The following is a 22,650-nucleotide window of genomic DNA, read 5'->3' on the forward strand; positions in this document are numbered from 1 at the left end:
ATAACTCCGCCTCCAGAGGTTATTTTAAATAAAAGGGGCGTTACCAGTGTGATGTGACGGCCGCTCTCTGCAGAGCTGTGTGTGATTATGACTGACACTTCTGCAGGCTCCTCTCAGCTTCAGCCTCCATCTCACAGGCAGACAGGGTGCAATATTGTTGTAATACAGCAGACCTCAGGGAGCTGCAAACAATGTGTTTGCAAGAAACCAAATTTCAGTTCTGTGTCAGTTATTTGCCTCACTCTGTTAACGCCCCTTCTATTTAAAATAATCTCTGGAGGCGGAGTTATCTTTCAGGCAGCATCCGCCCCATAGCCTGGAAGAGCTCATTTACATAAAGTGATAAAAGATGATTTATCCAGAACAAGGCCTCTGATATGAGGCAGATAAGACTATTTTCAGCATTCTATAACCTATATGCCCATATTAATAGTTTAGAAATATAAAGTGGTGACAGATTCCTTTTAAATTTGTTGTAAAAAAATATTTTCTTTTAAATTCTTTGCAATTTCTTTGTTTACTCTGCTCCAGCAGTGTTCCATCCTGTCACGTGACCTCAGCAGCCAATCACTGGCCACCATTGACATTATCTTTGAATTCATGGATGAGGCCAGTGATTGGCTGTCGTAGGCACTTGTCAAAATGATATCACTGGAGCGGTGCAATCAACCCCAGAACTGTTGGCCGGGAAGAGACTGGGTACTTAAAAGATAAGTATAATTTTTTTTTACAGTTGATCTGAAAACTTATGAGGCTGGAAATCTGGAGACCCCCTTGAAGGCTTTGCATATACTCATTTGCATGTCGGAGTGATTAATGGGCTCTTGTGTGCTGTGCATGTTATGTTTCTATGAAACTTCAGAAATTGGATAAAAGGGAAAAAAAATAAGAAAATGAATTTCAGGAGCGAGAGCTTTATGAGATACTGGGTGTGGTAGAGGAAGAGGGTTACATTCCTTCGATTGCAGGGACACCCCCAAAACACATCCCCTTTCATTACGTAACCGTCCGGTATAACCATGAGGAACAGGACCCCCATTATCTTTGGAGGGTGGAGGTCAGTCGCAGAAAATATCTATTGTATAACAATGAAATCATGTAAAAACCATCGCTAGACACCCGGGGTGTAAGTCAGACTCCGGCGCATACCCAAGAAATTAACAACATAGAAAAAAAACTAATAATAAAATATAAACTGGGGCCGGAGAATCAAATAATTCCCATTCAGGAGCAAAGCTGAGAGACGAGGAATTGTGGGAGTGAGGGCTTTATGGAAGTACTGGGAATGGTTAAAGAAGAGGGTTCAATTCCTGAGATTACAGTGACACCCCCAAAACACATCCCCTTACATTATGTAACCTTACGGCATAACAATAAGGAATGGGACCACCACTATCTTTGGTAAGTGGAGGTCAGTCTCAGAAAATACAAGCGCATCTCAATAAATTAGAATATCATCAAAAACTTAATTTATTTCAGTAATCGAATACAAAAAGGGAAACACATACAGTATATTATATAGAGTCATTACACACAGAGGGATCTATTCCTATATATTATATAGAGTCATTACACACAGAGGGATCTATTCCTATATATTATATAGAGCCATTTCACACAGAGGGATCTATTCCTATATATTATGTAGAGTCATTACACACAGAGGGATCTATTCCTATATATTATATAGAGTCATTACACACAGAGGGATCTATTCATATATATTAAATAGAGTCATTACACACAGAGGGATCTATTCCTATATATTATATAGAGTCATTACACACAGAGGGATCTATTCCTATATATTATATAGAGTCATTACACACAGAGGGATCTATTCCTATATATTATATAGAGTCATTACACACAGAGGGATCTATTCATATATATTAAATAGAGTCATTACACACAGAGGGATCTATTCCTATATATTATATAGAGTCATTACACACAGAGGGATCTATTCCTATATATTATATAGAGTCATTACACACAGAGGGATCTATTCTTACATATTATATAGAGTCATTACACACAGAAGGATCTATTCCTATATATTATATAGAGTCATTACACACAGAGGGATCTATTCCTATATATTATATAGTCATTACACACAGAGGGATCTATTCCTATATATTATATAGAGTCATTACACACAGAGGGATCTATTCATATATATTAAATAGAGTCATTACACACAGAGGGATCTATTCCTATATATTATATAGAGTCATTACACACAGAGGGATCTATTCCTATATATTATATAGAGTCATTACACACAGAGGGATCTATTCTTACATATTATATAGAGTCATTACACACAGAGGAATCTATTCTTACATATTATATAGAGTCATTACACACAGAAGGATCTATTCCTATATATTATATAGAGTCATTACACACAGAGGGATCTATTCCTATATATTATATAGTCATTACACACAGAGGGATCTATTCCTATATATTATATAGAGTCATTACACACAGAGGGATCTATTCCTATATATTATATAGAGTCATTACACACAGAGGGATCTATTCCTATATATTATATAGAGTCATTACACACAGAGGGATCTATTCCTATATATTATATAGAGTCATTACACACAGAGGGATCTATTCCTATATATTATATAAAGTCATTACACACAGAGGGATCTATTCCTATATATTATATAGTCATTACACACAGAGGGATCTATTCCTATATATTATATAGTCATTACCCACAGAGGGATCTATTCCTATATATTATATAGTCATTAGTCATCTATATAATATATAGGAATAGATCCCTCTGTGTGTAATGACTCTATATAATATATAGGAATAGATCCCTCTGTGTGTAATGACTCTATATAATATATAGGAATAGATCCCTCTATATAATATATGCGTTTCACTTTTTGTATTGAATTACTGAAATAAATAACTTTTGATGATATTCTAATTTATTGAGATGCGCTTGTATCTGTTTTATAACAAGCCGTTTTCTAATACTGACACTGGGTGAGAAGGGATATGCAACCGCCAGTCACCCGGCATGCGAGTCAACCATCGGTGCCATCTCATCTCCAAGAGAGTAATATACAAAAAAACATGTATCTAACCACTACTGGAGTAAACATCAGGGAGGAAGATTTGGATAATTCCCACCTGGGACCAATGCTGGGAGAATGGCGGGAGTGAGGGCCGTATGGCGGGAGTGAGGGCCGTATGGCGGGAGTGAGGGCCGTATGGCGGGAGTGAGGCCGTATGGCGGGAGTGAGGCCATATGGCGGGAGTGAGGCCGTATGGCGGGAGTGAGGGCCGTATGGCGGGAGTGAGGGCCGTATGGCGGGAGTGAGGGCCGTATGGCGGGAGTGAGGCCGTATGGCGGGAGTGAGGGCCGTATGGCGGGAGTGAGGCCGTATGGCGGGAGTGAGGCCGTATGGCGGGAGTGAGGCCGTATGGCGGGAGTGAGGCCATATGGCGGGAGTGAGGCCGTATGGCGGGAGTGAGGCCGTATGGAGGGACTGGGAGGGGTATAATGGGACATCCATGACTGCTGTATGGGTTTGGCTGTAGCAGCTAATCCCTTGGCTACATATCGAGGGGAGATGGTTGTTTGCTGACAATCCTGGACAGGACTAGTAGCGGTTACCGCAGGACCCCCTGACTACGATCTCAGTGCCCACCATGCTTTGATTTTCCATAGGATGAGCAGGAAGAAGAGGAGGCATTTAACCAGAAACATGCCCTTCAAAAAGCCAAGGAGGTCAGCCCTATGTCTGCACCTAATGCATCATCTGTGGAGTGAGTTATAAGCTGCATATGTCGTGTGTCGTCTCTTAATACTGTGTATAATGATTTGGGGAATTCTTGTATTGTTTTCTAATATGGAAGTCTCCTCTGTAGTCTCTACACTAAAAAAAGCAAGAGGTCACAGAGAACAACCATTCAACCCACCATGGGTGTAACTGGAAGCTCCTTCACCCCAAAATAAAATCTGTGCAATGGTCCCCATTTGCCATGTGGCAATTTTTAATGTTGGTGTCAAAACGGAGTTTACGCCTCTTCTGGCCGGAGTGTCACCAACGCTCCCTGGAGCTCTCGCACCTTACGAGAATCCTTATCTAGACCTTTAAAGGGGTTGTCCACAACTGTTACATTGATGGCCTATTCTTAAGGGCACTTTACACGCTGCGATATTGGTAACGATATATGGTCGGGGTCACGTCGGTAGTGCCGCACATCCGGCGCCGTTACCGACATCACAGCGTGTAACACAAATGAGCGACGATCAACGAGCACAAAATCGTGAAAAATCGTTGATCGGTGACACGTCGCTCATTTCCTTAATATCGCTGCTGCTGCAGGTACGATGTTGCTTGTCGTTCCTGCGGCACCACACATCACTAGGTGTGACACCGCAGGAGCGACGAACATCTCCTTACCTGCATCCACCGGCAATGCGGAAGGAAGGAGGTGGGCGGGATGTTACGTTTCACTCATCTCTGTCCCTCCGCTTCTATTGGCCGGCCGATTAGTGACGCGGCAGTGACGTCGCTATGACGCCAAACACACCTCCCCCTTGAGGGAGGGATTGTTTGGCCGTCACAGCGACATCGCTGCACAGGTATGTGCGTGTGACGCTGCCGTAGCGATAATGTTTGCTACAACAGCTATCACCACATATCGTTAGAATGACGGGGGCAGGTGCAATCGCTAGCGATGTCGCAGCATGTAAAGCACCCTTTAGAATAGGTCATCAATATCTGATTGGCCGGGGTCCAACATCCCGCACCCCCACTGATGAGCTATTTTAGGTCTCAGTGGTGGCAACAGGCAGCCGGACATGCTCACCTCCGGGGCAGCTCCGTCTTCCTAAGGACAGGCCATCAATGTAAAAGTAGTGGACAACCTCCTTAAGACATTGCTATAACTATGATACAACTTCTTATGTTCACTTTGTGAAGGTTTACCGTCCCAGAGGTGTATCTAGGCTTTCTGGCACCAGGGGAAAGAATTCTTTTTGGCGCTCCCACCCCCAAAGCGGTCTGGGTAGTCGTCTTGTGACCACTCATTCCTATATGATTTGTCCGCTTAGTAACGTGTATACGGGCCGCTCTTCCTAACTCAATGTTCAATGAAAAACAGAGCAGTTGGAAGAGAAGCGGATTGTCCTATAACTAAATATAAAAATTGCATATGAGCCTGCAGAGCTGAATCCTGATAGTGAGTATATTACACACTGTTAGGATTGGGCTACACTTGAAATAATCCAGCTCACCGCCACCTGACCTCAGCGTTCCTCAGTCTCGGACACCGGCCCTGCCCCGGCCGCACAGCAAATAAACAGAAGAGTTGATCATAATTATGATTAAGGGCGTCAAGCCAGAAACGCGTTAACGTCTTCTGTGCACTGTCTGATTATGCACAAATAAATCACCGTTAGTACTCAGCTGGATCAACTCTTCTGTTTATTGGGCTACACTGCTTAATTTTATAATTAAAAGGGGTTGTCTAGGTGCATCATTAAAGTCTGCGGTCACTCTAGCTGACTGCAGGCTTCTGAATTCTTACAACGCATGCGCTGCACACTTTTAGGATTCTCTCATGCAAGTTGCAAAAGTCGGTCATTTGAGCACAAGTTTGCCGGGTGCTGCACAACCGCCTCATTGATTAGAATAGGAGCGGATGTGCAGTACCCAGCTGCGGCCACTATCAGACGACAGCAGAATTGAGCACTCTGAACATCTGCTACCGCCGACCCTGTCCAATCAGACATTGATTACCTATCCTAAGGATATATATACTATATACTATATATATATATATATATATATATATATATATATATATATATATAGATTATATACATTCCCCTCTCAATACTGTGGCCATATATATATTTTTACCCTCCCAACATGCTGTGGCCGCATTTAAATTCCTCCACTCACCCCACCCCAACATTCTGTGGCTGAATATACATTCCTCCCCTCACCCTCCCAGCATACTGTGGACACATATGCATTCCTCCCCTTACCCCCCCTATACTGTGGCAGCATATACATTACCCACCTCACCCTCCCAACATACTGTGGCCACAAATACATTCCTCTGCTCACCCTCCCCACATACTGTGGCTGCATATACATTCCTACTATCCCCCCATACTGTGTCTGTATACGCTGCCCCCTCACGCTCTGTTGTTCCTCTTCGGTGCCTTCAGGTCCACTGGAGCACTTACCACCAGCATTGTTTGCCACCTCTGCGGCACTGACAAGTGACAGCAGTGTGACCTGATCACACTGCAGATATTGCGCTGACCTGTAAGTGCCGGCAGTCAGGGTTCAATTGTACTCGCGTCTGACAGACACAAGTACAATTGACCACACGGAGCCGCACACTGCACTTTCTATGAGTCTCTGCTGTCAGCTTGACAGCTAGACTCAGAATAGCCGGCTCCCAGGGAGACTATCAGAGCGCAGCATCAGGCAGCCCAACAGCGCCCCTCTGACAGCTGCGTCCAGGGCACATGCCCGGCCACCCCCCCCCCTAGAAACACCTCTGTTTACATTGAGTAAGTCATTTTCTGGTCCTCACAAGAAATGTTGTGTGATCAGTTTGGTCTGATTTGCACTCCTAACGTGCAGAGAACAGTAATGGCTCAGATATCCGGAAAAAAACGATCATTATTATTAGTGATGACCGGGCTCTACCATGCTCGGGTGATCGGTACTTAATGGGTTCAACTCGAGCACAGAGTATAATGGAAGTTAATGGGGAACACGCGAGCTTTTTTTCCGAAGATCTTCTAGAAAAATGCTCCAGTTCCCGATTGCCTTACATTATACTCAGTACTCGAGTTGAACTCATCTGAGCATCAGACTGCTCGCTACGAGTACCGGCGGGCACCTGAGCATGGTAGTGCCCGCTCAGCACTAGTAAGTATGCGTATACATGCACTGTATGCACCATATCTATTGCACAGGGTATAATACATTACATTGTTGATAGTTCTTCTTTATTATGTTATTATGTTTTATACCGCCACTGCTGTAAAATATAGAAATCTGCTAATGTGTACAGTGCCTAGGGCAGAACTATGTCGCCAAAAAAAGAAAACTAGAAAAAGTTATAGCACAGTTTTATCTAAAGAAAACTTCCTTAGGCCCTGTGCGCACGCTGCGGATTTACCTTGGATTTTGCCGCGGATTTTCCTCAGAATTCCCGCAGAACATGTGTCTAACATTGCTGCAGTCATTCCCCAGCAAATCCTATAGGTTTGAAAAAATGCTGTGCGCACACTGCGTGTTTTCATACCCGCGGATTTTCCGCTGCGGAATTAATGAGCATGTCACTTCTTTTCCGCAGTTACCTGTGGTTTTTGCCATAGATAATGGTATAAACCGCGGGACCAATTTGCGGTAAATCCGCGGGAAAACCGCAGCAAATCGCGGCCAAAACACAGTTGCGGTTTTACCACAGTTTTTACCGCGGATGCGAGATTCTTTCAGAGGGTCCGGTTTTTTCTTAAGAAAATGGCACTTTCTAGTGCGCACACAGCCTAAGGAAGGAGGCAGCCATGTGTTCTAATACGAAACAATCCCCTTTATAAAAATATAAACATTTACTGATTTATAATGATTTTCTAGTATTATATGGTAAATTGTTTTAATAAATTTACAGCAAAAAAAAATAAAAATAAATGAAAGCCATGTCAGCGGTGAATGGACTGGGTGAGGATTTCTTCGGCTTTTCCTACTGCAGCGAGCACTTGCAGGAGCCTCATGAAATGGCTCATTCACAATCATGAGTCATGTAATGACAGAGCGCCTTATCAGTAACATCAGTAATTACCAGTGTGACCGCGTGTATTACCTAAAGATTAGGAGCATAACAGAATGTTTGCATCAAATCTCAGCTAACCAGTAATTGGAAACATGTAAAACCCTGAAATCAAATACTGAAACTAACCACATCCCCTACGTATTAGTCAAGCATTTATAACATTATGTCTAAATATAAAGAACGACTATAATTAGTAATGAGCAGGATCGTACGGTAACATATGTATCATCTGAAAATATAAAACCAGACCACCTTGTAATCTCGTAATCAGTCTTCATTGAAGAAAATCTGACACTGGGGTTATCCTTCTTGATATGAGGGCAGTATAAAGTAGTGGCAGAGCCCCGGCATAATTGCTGGTCACTTACTGGGGTTCTTGTAGTATTCCTGTAGGAGACCAGCCCCTGCCACCCACAGTGACCGGTAACTACATCCAGTAAGTGACCCAGTGATCAATTCAGGTTGTGTCACGACTTTATTCCTTACATGACAACGTTTTCAATTTTATTTTGGGGATGGTCAAACTTTTATTTGTATAATGACATCCAAGTATGGCCTGTCCTTGTTGCCTCTGAATACTAGAGCTGGGCGCTAATTAAAAGAAAAAGTTTAGAAGGTCTTCATTTTTTGGGAAGCTTCTTGAATGCCCCAAGAGGGTTTTGCTAATATGTTTTTTTCTTACCTTCACAGCATAAACCTGGTGACAAATTCTCTTTAAGGGCTCATTCAGTCTGGTATTGTGACTCCAACCTGCACTGGAGATCAAAATTACAGAACAATGTTTGATCACTCGCTTTTATCAGTAACTATGTATTCTGCATTGATCAACATGTGAAGGTTTTTTGTAAGGGGCACCCCCATGCCACTACAACAGGGTTTTACAAAATATCCAAAGTTTAGAACATAAAACCTTTATTTTGCCCAAAACGTGATGATCATAATCAGAGAGCAGCAATGACTGTAGCACAAAGATAAGTAAATTATCTGCAGGTAACAACAGTCACAATCAGTAGGACGTGCACCGGCCGTCGCTGGGAATGACTTCAGCATATCTGTGGCCGCAGGACATCACTAGCCTCTGACACTGCTCTGGGGGGATTTTGGTCCACTCTTCTTCCAGTCTCTTCTACAGGACATCACTAGCCTCTCACACTGCTCTGGGGGGATTTTGGCCCACTCTTCCTCCAGTCTCTTCCACAGGACATCACTAGTCTCTCACACTGCTCTGGGGGGATTTTGGCCCACTCTTCTTCCAGTCTCTTCCACAGGACATCACTAGTCTCTCACACTGCTCTGGGGGGATTTTGGCCCACTCTTCTTCCAGTCTCTTCCACAGGACATCACTAGTCTCTCACACTGCTCTGGGGGGATTTTGGCCCACTCTTCTTCCAGTCTCTTCCACAGGACATCACTAGTCTCTCACACTGCTCTGGGGGGATTTTGGCCCACTCTTCTTCCAGTCTCTTCCACAGGACATCACTAGTCTATCACACTGCTCTGGGGGGATTTTGTCCACTTTTCTTCCAGTCTCTTCCACAGGACATCACTAGTCTCTCACACTGCTCTGGGGGGATTTTGGCCCACTCTTCTTCCAGTCTCTTCCACAGGACATCCCTAGTCTCTCACACTGCTCTGGGGGGATTTTGGTCCACTCTTCCTCCAGTCTCTTCCACAGGACATCACTAGTCTCTCACACTGCTCTGGGGGAATTTTGGTCCACTCTTCTTCCAGTCTCTTCTACAGGACATCACTAGTCTCTCACACTGCTCTGGGGGAATTTTGGTCCACTCTTCTTCCAGTCTCTTCCACAGGACATCACTAGTCTCACACTGCTCTGGGGGGGATTTTGGTCCACTCTTCTTCCAGTCTCTCCACAGGACATCACTAGTCTCTCACACTGCTCTGGGGGGATTTTGGCCCACTCTTCTTCCAGTCTCTTCCACAGGACATCACTAGCCTCTCACACTGCTCTGGGGGGATTTTGGCCCACTCGTCTTCCAGTCTCTTCCACAGGACATCACTAGTCTCTCACACTGCTCTGGGGGGATTTTGGCCCACTCTTCTTCCAGTCTCTTCCACAGGACATCACTAGCCTCTCACACTGCTCTGGGGGGATTTTGGCCCACTCTTCTTCCAGTCTCTTCCACAGGACATCACTAGTCTCTCACACTGCTCTGGGGGGATTTTGGCCCACTCTTCTTCCAGTCTCTTCCACAGGACATCACTAGTCTCTCACACTGCTCTGGGGGGATTTTGGCCCACTCTTCTTCCAGTCTCTTCCACAGGACATCCCTAGTCTCTCACACTGCTCTGGGGGGATTTTGGTCCACTCTTCCTCCAGTCTCTTCCACAGGACATCACTAGTCTCTCACACTGCTCTGGGGGGATTTTGGTCCACTCTTCTTCCAGTCTCTTCTACAGGACATCACTAGTCTCTCACACTGCTCTGGGGGGATTTTGGTCCACTCTTCCTCCAGTTTCTTCCACAGGACATCACTAGTCTCTCACACTGCTCTGGGGGGATTTTGGCCCACTCTTCTTCCAGTCTCTTCCACAGGACATCACTAGTCTCTCACACTGCTCTGGGGGGATTTTGGTCCACTCTTCTTCCAGTCTCTTCCACAGGACATCACTAGTCTCTCACACTGCTCTGGGGGGATTTTGGCCCACTCTTCTTCCAGTCTCTTCCACAGGACATCACTAGTCTCTCACACTGCTCTGGGGGGATTTTGGTCCACTCTTCTTCCAGTCTCTTCCACAGGACATCACTAGTCTCTCACACTGCTCTGGGGGGATTTTGGCCACTCTTCTTCCAGTCTCTTCCACAGGACATCACTAGTCTCTCACACTGCTCTGGGGGGATTTTGGCCCACTCTTCTTCCAGTCTCTTCCACAGGATATCACTAGCTTCTCACACTGCTCTGGGGGGATTTTGGTCCACTCTTCTTCCAGTCTCTTCCACAGGACATCACTAGTCTCTCACACTGCTCTGGGGGGATTTTGGTCCACTCTTCTTCCAGTCTCTTCTACAGGACAGCACTAGTCTCTCACACTGCTCTGGGGGGATTTTGGCCCACTCTTCTTCCAGTCTCTTCCACAGGACATCACTAGTCTCACATACTGCTCTGGGGGGATTTTGGCCCACTCTTCTTCCAGTCTCTTCCACAGGACATCACTAGTCTCTCACACTGCTCTGGGGGGATTTTGGCCCACTCTTCTTCCAGTCTCTTCCACAGGACATCACTAGTCTCTCACACTGCTCTGGGGGGATTTTGGCCCACTCTTCTTCCAGTCTCTTCCACAGGACATCACTAGTCTCTCACACTGCTCTGGGGGGATTTTGGTCCACTCTTCCTCCAGTCTCTTCCACAGGACATCACTAGTCTCTCACACTGCTCTGGGGGGATTTTGGCCCACTCTTCTTCTAGTCTCTTCCACAGGACATCACTAGCCTCTCACACTGCTCTGGGGGGATTTTGGTCCACTCTTCCTCCAGTTTCTTCCACAGGACATCACTAGTCTCTCACACTGCTCTGGGGGGATTTTGGCCCACTCTTCTTCCAGTCTCTTCCACAGGACATCACTAGTCTCTCACACTGCTCTGGGGGGATTTTGGTCCACTCTTCTTCCAGTCTCTTCCACAGGACATCACTAGTCTCTCACACTGCTCTGGGGGGATTTTGGCCCACTCTTCTTCCAGTCTCTTCCACAGGACATCACTAGTCTCTCACACTGCTCTGGGGGGATTTTGGCCCACTCTTCTTCCAGTCTCTTCCACAGGACATCACTAGCCTCTCACACTGCTCTGGGGGGATTTTGGCCCACTCTTCTTCCAGTCTCTTCCACAGGACATCCCTAGTCTCTCACACTGCTCTGGGGGGATTTTGGTCCACTCTTCCTCCAGTCTCTTCCACAGGACATCACTAGTCTCTCACACTGCTCTGGGGGGATTTTGGCCCACTCTTCTTCTAGTCTCTTCCACAGGACATCACTAGTCTCTCACACTGCTCTGGGGGGATTTTGGTCCACTCTTCCTCCAGTTTCTTCCACAGGACATCACTAGTCTCTCACACTGCTCTGGGGGGATTTTGGCCCACTCTTCTTCCAGTCTCTTCCACAGGACATCACTAGTCTCTCACACTGCTCTGGGGGGATTTTGGTCCACTCTTCTTCCAGTCTCTTCCACAGGACATCACTAGTCTCTCACACTGCTCTGGGGGGATTTTGGCCCACTCTTCTTCCAGTCTCTTCCACAGGACATCACTAGTCTCTCACACTGCTCTGGGGGGATTTTGGCCCACTCTTCTTCCAGTCTCTCCACAGGACATCACTAGTCTCTCACACTGCTCTGGGGGGATTTTGGCCCACTCTTCCTCCAGTCTCTTCCACAGGACATCACTAGTCCCTCACACTGCTCTGGGGGATTTTGGCCCACTCTTCTTCCAGTCTCTTCCACAGGACATCACTAGTCTCTCACACTGCTCTGGGGGGATTTTGGCCCACTCTTCTTCCAGTCTCTTCCACAGGACATCACTAGTCTCTCACACTGCTCTGGGGGGATTTTGGCCCACTGTTCTTCCAGTCTCTTCCACAGGATATCACTAGCTTCTCACACTGCTCTGGGGGGATTTTGGTCCACTCTTCTTCCAGTCTCTTCCACAGGACATCACTAGTCTCTCACACTGCTCTGGTGGGATTTTGGCCCACTCTTCTTCCAGTCTCTTCCACAGGACATCACTAGTCTCTCACACTGCTCTGGGGAGATTTTGGTCCACTCTTCTTCCAGTCTCTTGCACAGGACATCACTAGTCTCTCACACTGCTCTCGGGAGATTTTGGTCCACTTTTCTTCTAGTCTCTTCCACAGGACATTTTGCTGTGTGATAGGGGGCATTGTCCTGCATGGAAATTGCTGCTGATTGAGTGATGAATGCAAGTAAGGAGCCACGTGTTGTGAAGAAGGTTCTGATCCACACTTGCATTCACTCTGCCATGTAGCTGTATGAGAGGTCCAACTCATGCTGCCGAAAACATTCCCCAAACCACGACACTTCCTCCACCGCCTTTCACTGACTTCTTAACACACTTTGGGTTCATTTTTTCCCAGTTGGTGACAAACATAATGTTTTCCATCACAACCAAATAAATTAAACTTGCTTTCATCACTTAAAAGAACTGTGGACCACTTCTCCTCAGTCCACACAACATGCTCCTCACCAAAGGGGAGTCTAGCCTTTTGATTTTTTTCTGCTAATGAGCGGTTTGGTCACTGCAGAGTGGGCTTTCAGTTCAAATGCTTTTAAACTTCGTGACACTATGACGAAACAGATCCTTACCCTGTTCCTTGCTGAACTGGCGAGAAATTCTAGCTGCAGTGTTCAAACGATTAGCCATGGAGAGTCTATGCATTATCCTGTCCTCTCTTGTATTTGTCTTTTGAGGGCGACCAGCCTTCTTGGGGGACTTGAAAGAGTTTGTGATTTTGTAAAGATGCGATATTCTGAAAATCACAGACTTGGAATGACCAACTTCTCTTGCTATGGCTGATGGGGTCACCCCTTTTGGCCTTCATCGAGACAACCTGCTGCCGGAGGGTTTCAGTCACTTTGGACCGGCACACCATTTTTGCAAAGCTAGTGCAAACTGGAAAGTTAGGCTGCCAGTTACATAGGTTTTGTCAGGTAATTCAGGAAATTAGCACCAGGTGCAGATTAACACCAATAACGTGCAGGTATCTGAAAGTGTTATCTAATTGTGATCAGTGTTCTCTATTTGTGATCTGTGTCTTTTACATTTATCTCATTTACATTTTTATTATTTGCTTTACAATAAATTCAGTTTTCAATTTATTAAATAAGCGGAAAATCCTGCGAGTTTCCTCATGTTAGGATATAATCACATAGGACGACACAATGACCGCAACATTTGGGAAATTGTGTGTTGTTCTCTAATTGTGATCTCCAGTGTATTTTCATGAATGAGGATGAGCCACAATACCAGATACAACCCATGGTGAGAGGGGCACTGTTTCTTGAGGCAATGTGTAATGGAGGAGACATCGTGTCTCAGGAATTGTTTAATATGATGTATAGCTTAATGTTTTCTTCATTACCTTTTAATAATTGTTTTTTTAATTCTTTGACTAGTAAGGAACGTAGAAAGCGGCATACAATGTCCATTTGGGAGCAACGCACAAGCCAACTAAGGCGGCATATACAGATGTCCAGTCAAGAAGCCCTTCAGAATGAGGAGCTAGCCGCTCTGAACCCTCATTCTAGTATATATCGAAAAGCTAAAGCACTGGAAGATTCAGGGGGAGAAAAAGTGGACGGGCAAGAAGAAAAATTAGCAACCAATCCTAGCGAGAGTCAGGTGAATGGTGACGAAAGCCCTTCTCACAGAAATCTCAGGGAGCACTGGAGACAGAAGTCCAAACATGGGACCGCTGATAATGCCGAACAGAACGGCACAACTCCGGAAGATGCCATGAGGAGGAGGCAAAGCCAGAGAAGAAGCCGGCACAAAAAAGTTAGAACTGAAGGTCGGGACACGGCCAGCACACCTAACAGCACGAGGGCCAGCCAGGAGAACATGGGGGATGCCAAAATACACACAGACGAAAAAAGCAATGGGGAAGCAAAAGAAGTGCAAGGATCTGAAGAGGATCCACCCAAGAGCTGCTCAAGACACTGTGAAGAGAGGTACTAGAGCTACCGGCAATTTTCTCCAGTCTAGTGGTCAACATTTGTAAGCTCTTGAGGGTTTTCTAATAATATAGGGAAATTGCATACACAGCAGTACTGTATTATACATGGTATTGATATATTTGCCTTAATATGATCTGAATAAGGTTTAAAGTGGAACTACAGTTATTAAAGACCTATAACATAAGTTTTTATCCATAGAGGTTCAGATGATAAATCCTCACATGTCCCTAGAATCATCCGACTGAGGATGGACACCATAAACTTTCCATTAAGGGAACTACAACACAGTCCGATTCAGACCACCACCGATCCAAGCGTTATGGCATATCCAAGTGATATTACATACAATATTAGCTGGAGATACCACCTTACTAAAAAAATACCTAAAACCGCCAGTAAATGGCTTTGCCTCTTGTAGGACATATTTTAGATGTATCCCAAAACCTACTGGCTACCAGATGTACAATGCAGATCACGGTTACTGTCCTCATCTTCACCAAATCTCATATCGTAAATGTGAAACCATGAAATGGAAATTTAAGATGGTGGCACTTTAAATGTGATATCTATAAGACAACCCCATGGATCGTAATTAAGGAGTGGAAAAAGCAGTTTCTGAGGATATGAGTACAAGACTTCAGGAGGATAGCCCAGTGTGTCAGGAGACCAGCCCAGTGTTGTCAGGAGGATAGCCCAGTGTTGTGAGGAGGTTAGCCCAGTGTTAACAGGAGGTTAGCCCAGTGTTGTCAGGAGGATAGCCCAGTGTTGTGAAGAGGTTAGCCCAGTGTTAACAGGAGTTTAGCCCAGTGTTTCAGGAAGATAATCCTATGTTGCAGGAGGATAGCCCAGTGTGTCAGGAGAACAGCCCAGTGTTGTCAGGAGGATATCCCAGTGTGTCTGGAGAACAGCCCAGTGTTGTCAGGAGGATAGCCCAGTGTTGTCAGGAGGATAGCCCAGTGTTGTCAGGAGGATAGCCCAGTGTTCTCAGGAGGATAGCCCAGTGTTGTCAGTAGGATAGCCCAGTGTTGTCAGGAGAACAGCCCAGTGTTGTCAGGAGGATATCCCAGTGTGTCTGGAGAACAGCCCAGTGTTCTCAGGAGGATAGCCCAGTGTTGTCAGGAGGATAGCCCAGTGTTGTCAGGCGGATAGCCCAGTGTTAATAGGAGGATAGCCCAGTGTGGCAGGAGAACAGCCCAGAGTTGTCAGGAGGATAGCCCAATGTGTCTGGAGAACAGCCCAGTGTTGCCAGGAGGATAGCACGGTGTTATTAGGAGGATAGTCCAGTATTATCAGGAGGATAACCCAGTGTTATTAAGAGGATAGCCCAGTGTTATTAGGAGGATAGCCCAGTGTTATTAGGAGGATAGCCCAGTGTTATTAGGAGGATAGCCCAGTGTTGTCAGGAGGATAGCCCAATGTTGTCAGGAGGATAGCCCAGTGTTGTCAGGAGGATAGCCCAGTGTTGTCAGGAGGATAACCCAGTGTTGCCAGGAGGACAGCACAGTGTTATTAGGTGGATAGCCCAGTGTTACCAAAAGGATAGAGGATCCAAAATAATTTAAAGAAAATGTAGTAAATGTTGGTAATGTTCACAGTAGTCTTATAGTATGTTAAAAGGTTTTTTCCAGGACTATTACATTGATATTAGATTGGTGAATATCTGACTCTCTGCCCTCCAGCCTTTACACTGATTGATGGGCTGCAGCACTTTGGCGGGTGCCATGTTTCTTAGGTATTTGCCAGAAACGTTTCAATGCGTTCCTTTGCGTCTGTGCCTGGTATTATAGCTCAGTTGAATGAGGCTGAGATGCTGGGAGCTATAATACCAGGGGCAGCTTGTCTGAAAAGTATTGAGCTATGGCAAAATGGCAATTGCTTGGTGTCAAACGCCCATCAATATCAGATTCATGGTCTATCCTTGGCAATATAGTGGTCCTGTAAAACCCTTTTCAGCAGTGCCACCATTTTTATTTCCTCTTCACCTTCTGCTATTGGCATCCTTGGAATTATTTAGCTAAATACACTTACCTTTGCATTACCTGATCGCATTCGTCAATGATCGTGTCTGTCCATCACATCACCTTCTGTCATCCATCAGTATTCTCACCATTATTTTCTCTTTTTGCTACTTCACACCATTTGCTTGGTGTGGAAGACATGACCGGACAGTGGAATGTGAGGGCACTGGTCCCAACACTGCTCCTTTGCAGGATTTGAGCCATGGGAAGAATGGCAGTCTGCCGGACATGGATTGCAGCGAGCAGGCCTTACTGGGCAGCCTGCGAAGTCCAGAGGAAAGTCCCAATCGCACCAGCTGTAGCTTGGCTGATGTATCTAGCAGTACTGAGAGAATCACAGAGAGCACAGTGGTCACCATACCAGACGCGGGAATGGCCTCCGACTGCACCGTGGTACAGAGTGAGGAATCGTCTAGCTGTCTGTGTCGTCCTATTACATTTGTACTTCTTTGCCTGGTATAGTCCCTGCTGATGTGTCTGCATTCACTGTGGCCTCCCAGATGTTCACTATTGTTTTTCTTGCTACAGTGAATGAAGGAAGGGATGGAGAAGTTTCTCTTGTATCTCAGGATCAAGAAAAGGATTACGAGGAACCTGAGGATGGAGAGGAGAGGACAATGAAAAGAAAAGAAAAACTTTTAGAGTCCCCCAAAGCCATTGTACCGTACAGTTCAATGCTTATCTTCAGTTCTACCAACCCGTACGTCCCTATCACATGTTTGCAATTTCCTTATTAAACAGTGTAAGACGGCCATGTTTCTCTTTGTGTAGACCATCTACCGGTGTATGGTGTCTCTTATGCCAGACAAGGCTGTATGGACAAACAGGTGCTACAATTAGTTCTCCATAAAGAAAGAGTTCCTCTTGTGTCACCTAATAGAGGTAGCTTCAAAATCAGTGTCCAATCATTTAACAAGCCTTCTATCATGATTCAGACCTGTATTGGCTGCTGGCGCTTGATTATTTCACCCTGCTCTGGCCTGGTGATGTCAGGGGTTAACTCCTCCCTGCCTCGCTTCGGTTCCTGGGACTCTATATCCTAGCGCTGCACCTCCGGTTCAGTGCCAGTTATAATCTACACTCTGTAGTGTATGTTTCTGTCTCTGGTGAGTTTCCCGATCTGTCCTACCCACCGCATAACCCATTCTGCCCGCATCCTCCTCCGTTTGTCTGTCTGTTCCCGATCTCAACCCGCTCGTCCTGCTTATCCTATCCTTAATTGTGACTTGGACTTCCCGATGCTTAACTCTCTCGCTTGTCCACGACTTTGGTTCTATCTCTCCCTTCGGCATTTACATGACCCCCCGACTCCTGACCCTTTGCTGCACTTGACAGTGAGTTTGATCGCTCCCCGTACACTGACGAGAGTTCCTGCTGCTGAGCTGGCTGACTGACAACTCTGTTCCCATTTAGTGGTGTCCTTCCTTGCTGCACCTTGAAGCTGCACTGCCTGGTACCTCGTACCTTCAGGTCAGCATGACACCTTCCAACCTGACGAAGGATATGGGCCAAACCAGAGTCTTTATCAAATGAAAGAGACAAGTATTTGTAGGCAACTGTTTTGGGGTTGTTGCACCTCATCAGTGCAGAGCAAATCTCTTGTTTTACAGGGTGAGAGTCTTTTGATGTTTATCTGTGAGGTGTAATGTTTTTTTCCTATGGAGACAGACAGCTGAAGTATGGAGTATTGTAGACCAGGTAATGCTCCATGTGAAAAAAGGTAATTTCAATCAGTTCTCCTCCAGAATAAATAATATTCTATGTAGTACACCTATCCTATAAGTGAATAACAAACCCCTTTAAAGAGGACCAACCACCAGGATTTTCCTATATAAACTGAACCAGTGCTATACTGGCGACGGCGCTATCATCCTGATTCTATACATAGCTTTAGTTGTGAGATCGGATGGATACTTTCTGAAATACAGGCAAGTAAAGTTTGTGAGATGCACGGTTATTTGATTGATAGGTGCTGCAGAATATCTAATAGGTGGGTCGGGTTTTGCTAGTTATTCCCGCCCCTGTCTGCTGCCTGTCCTTCTTCCCCTTGTCCTTCCTCCCTCCCTCCCTCCCTCCTCCCTTAAAATAAGAGAGACAAGGGGAGGAAGGACAGGCAGCAGACAGGGGCGGGAATAAATTGCAAAACCCAACCCACCTATTAGATATTCTGCAGCACCTATCAATCAAATTATAGTGCATTTCACAAACTTTACTTGCCTGTATTTCAGAAACTATACATCCGATCCCGCAACTAAAGGTATGTATAGAATCAGCCTGATAGCGGCAGTATAGCACTGGCATTAGTTTATACAGATAAATCCTGGTGGGTGGAACTCTTTAACAAACCTTACAACCTGTCATATGAGTGTCTCCAGCTGATACGGTGCCTGCCCTCAGCCGGATAGGTGATATTTTGCTGATTGATAGGTATCATATAGTTACATCGGGGAATTGTTATCTCTATTGCAAAGTGTCACAGCATATTGGAGGCGAAAAGTGCCACTCCATTAAATACCTATGGGACTACTGTAAAAAGCTGAGTGCTTGCAGACCCATAGGGAATTAATAGAGTAACGGTCAAGCAGGCATAATCACAAGCTATTTTAAGGGGCATAAAATGTGCTATTCTGCCGACCAACACTGGTCTCAATGATCGATCCCCCCACTTTTCAATAAATTATCTACCTTGTGGATAGGTGACAACTTGTACTGTGTTTTTCCAAAAATAAAATACTGTCTTGTACTTTTTTTGCCATGAAAAAGCACAAGGGCTTATTTTTGGGGTAGGTCTTATTCTTAGAGAAACATAGTTGGCAGTAAATTTACATCCCCCCACCAGTCCAAGGACGTTCTCATGGCTCCCTGGTCCTCCTGCGATCTTCAGCGGGTGCTCCCATCAGGTATGGTCCTTGCTGCCTTCCCTGCTTTTGGCCGACACATTCACACACATCAGATCACACACACAATCACACATCAGATCACACACACACAATCACCACATCCGGCAATACCGATTGCTTCTGGCCAGCAGGAGAAGATGGGACGAAGTGCAGTGGAACGCATGGAGGACTCGGTGGTGGAACACAGTGATGCGTTCCACCGCAGGTCCTATGTGTTACACTGCACTGTATCCCAGGATTCTCTGCCGGCCAGAAGAAATCGGTATCGCCGGATGTGGTGAGAGTGTGTGTGCGATCTGATGTGTGAGGGTGTGCGATCTGATGTGTGCGATCTGATGTGTGTGGGTGTGTGATCTGATGTGTGTGGGTGCGATCTGATGTGTGAGATCTGATGTGTGTGGGTGTGTGATCTGATGTGTGTGGGTGTGTGATCTGATGTGTATGGGTGCGATCTGATGTGTGAGATCTGATGTGTGTGGGTGTGTGATCTGATGTGTGCGGGTGTGTGATCTGATGTGTGTGGGTGTGTGATCTGATGTGTGCGGGTGTGTGATCTGATGTGTGCGGGTGTGTGATGTGATGTTCGCGGTTGTGTCATCTGATGTGTGCGGGTGTGTGATCTGATGTGCGCTGTTGTGTGATCTGATGTGATCTGATGTGTGAGATCTAATGTGTGTGATCTGATGTGTGTGATATGTGTGTGATATGATGTGTGGGTGTGTTATCTGGTGTGTGGGTGTGTGATCTCATGTGTGTGGGTGTGTGATGTGATGTGTGCGGGTGTGTGATCTGATGTGTGTGGGTGTGTGATCTGATGTGTGTGGGTGTGTGATCTGATGTGTGTGGGTGTGTGATCTGATGTGTGCGGGTGTGCGATCTGATGTTCGCGGTTGTGTGATCTGATGTGTGCGGGTGTGTGATCTGATGTGTGCGGATGTGTGATCTGATGTGTGCGAGTGTGTGATCTGATGTGTGTGGGTGTGCGATCTTTTGTGTGCGGGTGTGTGATCTGATGTGTGTGATCTGATATGTGCGGGTGTGTGATCTGATGTGTGTGTGTGTGTGTGTGTGTGTGTGTGTGTGATCTGATGTGTGTTGGTGCGTGATCAGAGCAAGCCCTCCTGCTCGGCTTCTGGTAAGTATGATTGTGGGGTGTCTGCTTTCTATAATGAAGTGTCCTGCAGTATCTTTATCTTTTTTTAGCTGCATGGACACTTCATTATTGAACCACGACTAGGGCTTATTTTCAGGGTAGGGCTTATATTTAAGTCTTGCTTCGAAAAGGCCAAAAATTCCTGCTAGGGCTTATTTTTGGGGCAGGGCTTATTTTTTGGAAAAACACGGTTTTGGACAACCACATTAATAAAAAGAAGCAGAGTGCTAGTTGTGTGACGGATCATTCAGTATTTCTCAATATTTCCAATTTCCTAGTATCAAATCACTTCTCAAAAAGTCTATTGGGGTAACTTTTCTGTACTGAAAGATATTTCCAAAAATGCAAATTAATTTTCTAATTTCCAATTACCTGCTTCTGTCTTTAGGATAAGAAAAGTTTGTCATTATATTGTGAACTTGCGCTATTTTGAGATGTGCATCTTACTTGTGATCGCTGCTAGCAGTATCGCTCTAGCGGCTGAAGACCCCGTATTGACCAACTCTGATCACAACAAGGTAGGTTATTTCACGGGAAATACATGTCCCTCTGGTCGTCTCTTTGTCAGTCTGGATATTTCAGGATTTCTGTTATTTCCTTACAGGTTCTTCGATACTTTGATTATGTTTTTACTGGAGTCTTCACCTTTGAGATGGTTATTAAAGTAAGAAACTTGCATGTTCTTTCATATTTCATAGAAATCAACTTATACATGAAAAAAATCCCATCAATTGTCTATGCATTAAAGATATTCACAGCTAGAAATCGGGTCAAGAAATTCTGATCTAAAGATGTTCTTCAATTTTCACTATAAAACGACACTTTTTGCAACTGCCAGAGGTTTCCTAGAGCTAAACTTTTAGTATAGACTTATATGTAATGAGCAATCATTAATAATATTAATAAACATGTGTCAGGAATGGCAAGACACAAGGATATATATTTATGGTATGTATTTTGTGTTCCTTATGTGGAGCCAAAATATTCTAAAATACTAATACTTTAGTAATTAAAATAACTCAGAACTTAAAAAAATACTTTTTGGGGTTCATGTTAAAATTTACTCCGACTTTTTCTGTAATTTTTTTCAATTTTTTTGCTGTTGATGTCATGGGGGATTTAATGACAGAAAAGGGGCCCCTAGGCTGGCCCTCAGACTCGAGACCCTGCGCTGTCCCTTATCTCGGAGGTAGGCTTGATGGTAGTGAGGTTTGAGTCCCCGGCATGACCCTAACTCCTGTCTGAGCCCTGATCTTACTCCCTTTCTCCCACACCTTTGGGGTGGGCCGGAAACACAATAACTAAAACCCCACAGAAACGACACGGACAAGGGAGAACGAAAACTCATACACACTTCACTCAGACACAAAGGAGAGACAATATATGTACAAGGGAATAAAGAAAAGGGAAGGAAGTAAACGCACAACAGGGGAACTTCCACACCATGCAAAATCTCAACACAGATCACCATAAACAGGATCGCCACTAAAACCAGCATCGCTAGAGCTTTTGCTGAAGCTAATATATGCACATACTGGAGGAAACCAGTATCTTAAATAAGGAGGACACAGCTGCATGTGGCCATTAGCAATCTGAGCTCCTAGTTCCTGCTCACCAGCCTGCAGAGATTAACTCCTACAGGTCTGAAGACCAGTGAACCTGAATCAGCCGATGCCCGGCTCTGGCTGAACAATTCTGAAGCCTCAGGTTACATGTCAGACTCTGTAGTGTGAAGAGAGTCAGACACAAACGTCCTACCAAGTGCGTGCAGAGCCGAACATCGCATGACAGTTGATGGACCATGTGAGTGATTGTTTGGTTTTTTTGCATGGAAACCAGACAATTTTATTGATTTCATTAGGGGGTTATATATTATTCTTTGATCACTTTTTATTACAATTTTTTATATAAAGCAACCTCACACATGAATGGTCTCAGAATGCTTTACTATTGGCATGACACCAGACTCATGATAGTGTTGTGTTACCCATGTATTCTCCAGACCATCAATCTTCCAGCTGT

The 22,650-nt window shown here is 45.1% G+C and overlaps 1 protein-coding gene across 5 annotated transcripts in view; it reads left to right on the forward strand.

The window, feature by feature from the left end:
* The window catches only part of CACNA1E (calcium voltage-gated channel subunit alpha1 E), a 964,825-nt gene that overhangs the window by 839,755 nt on the left and 102,420 nt on the right, over window positions 1-22,650 (forward strand). For all 5 annotated transcript variants that reach the window (XM_075320594.1, XM_075320596.1, XM_075320595.1 and 2 more), the window contains 6 exons: window positions 3,713-3,810; window positions 13,997-14,551; window positions 16,713-16,975; window positions 17,104-17,275; window positions 21,017-21,146; window positions 21,233-21,292. In XM_075320594.1, coding sequence (XP_075176709.1) covers window positions 3,713-3,810; window positions 13,997-14,551; window positions 16,713-16,975; window positions 17,104-17,275; window positions 21,017-21,146; window positions 21,233-21,292 — 1,278 coding nt within the window. The remainder of the gene's footprint in view (window positions 1-3,712; window positions 3,811-13,996; window positions 14,552-16,712; window positions 16,976-17,103; window positions 17,276-21,016; window positions 21,147-21,232; window positions 21,293-22,650) is intronic.

Source organism: Anomaloglossus baeobatrachus, chromosome 8 (genome assembly GCF_048569485.1).
Source record: "Anomaloglossus baeobatrachus isolate aAnoBae1 chromosome 8, aAnoBae1.hap1, whole genome shotgun sequence".
NCBI classification, from domain to species: Eukaryota; Metazoa; Chordata; class Amphibia; order Anura; family Aromobatidae; genus Anomaloglossus; species Anomaloglossus baeobatrachus.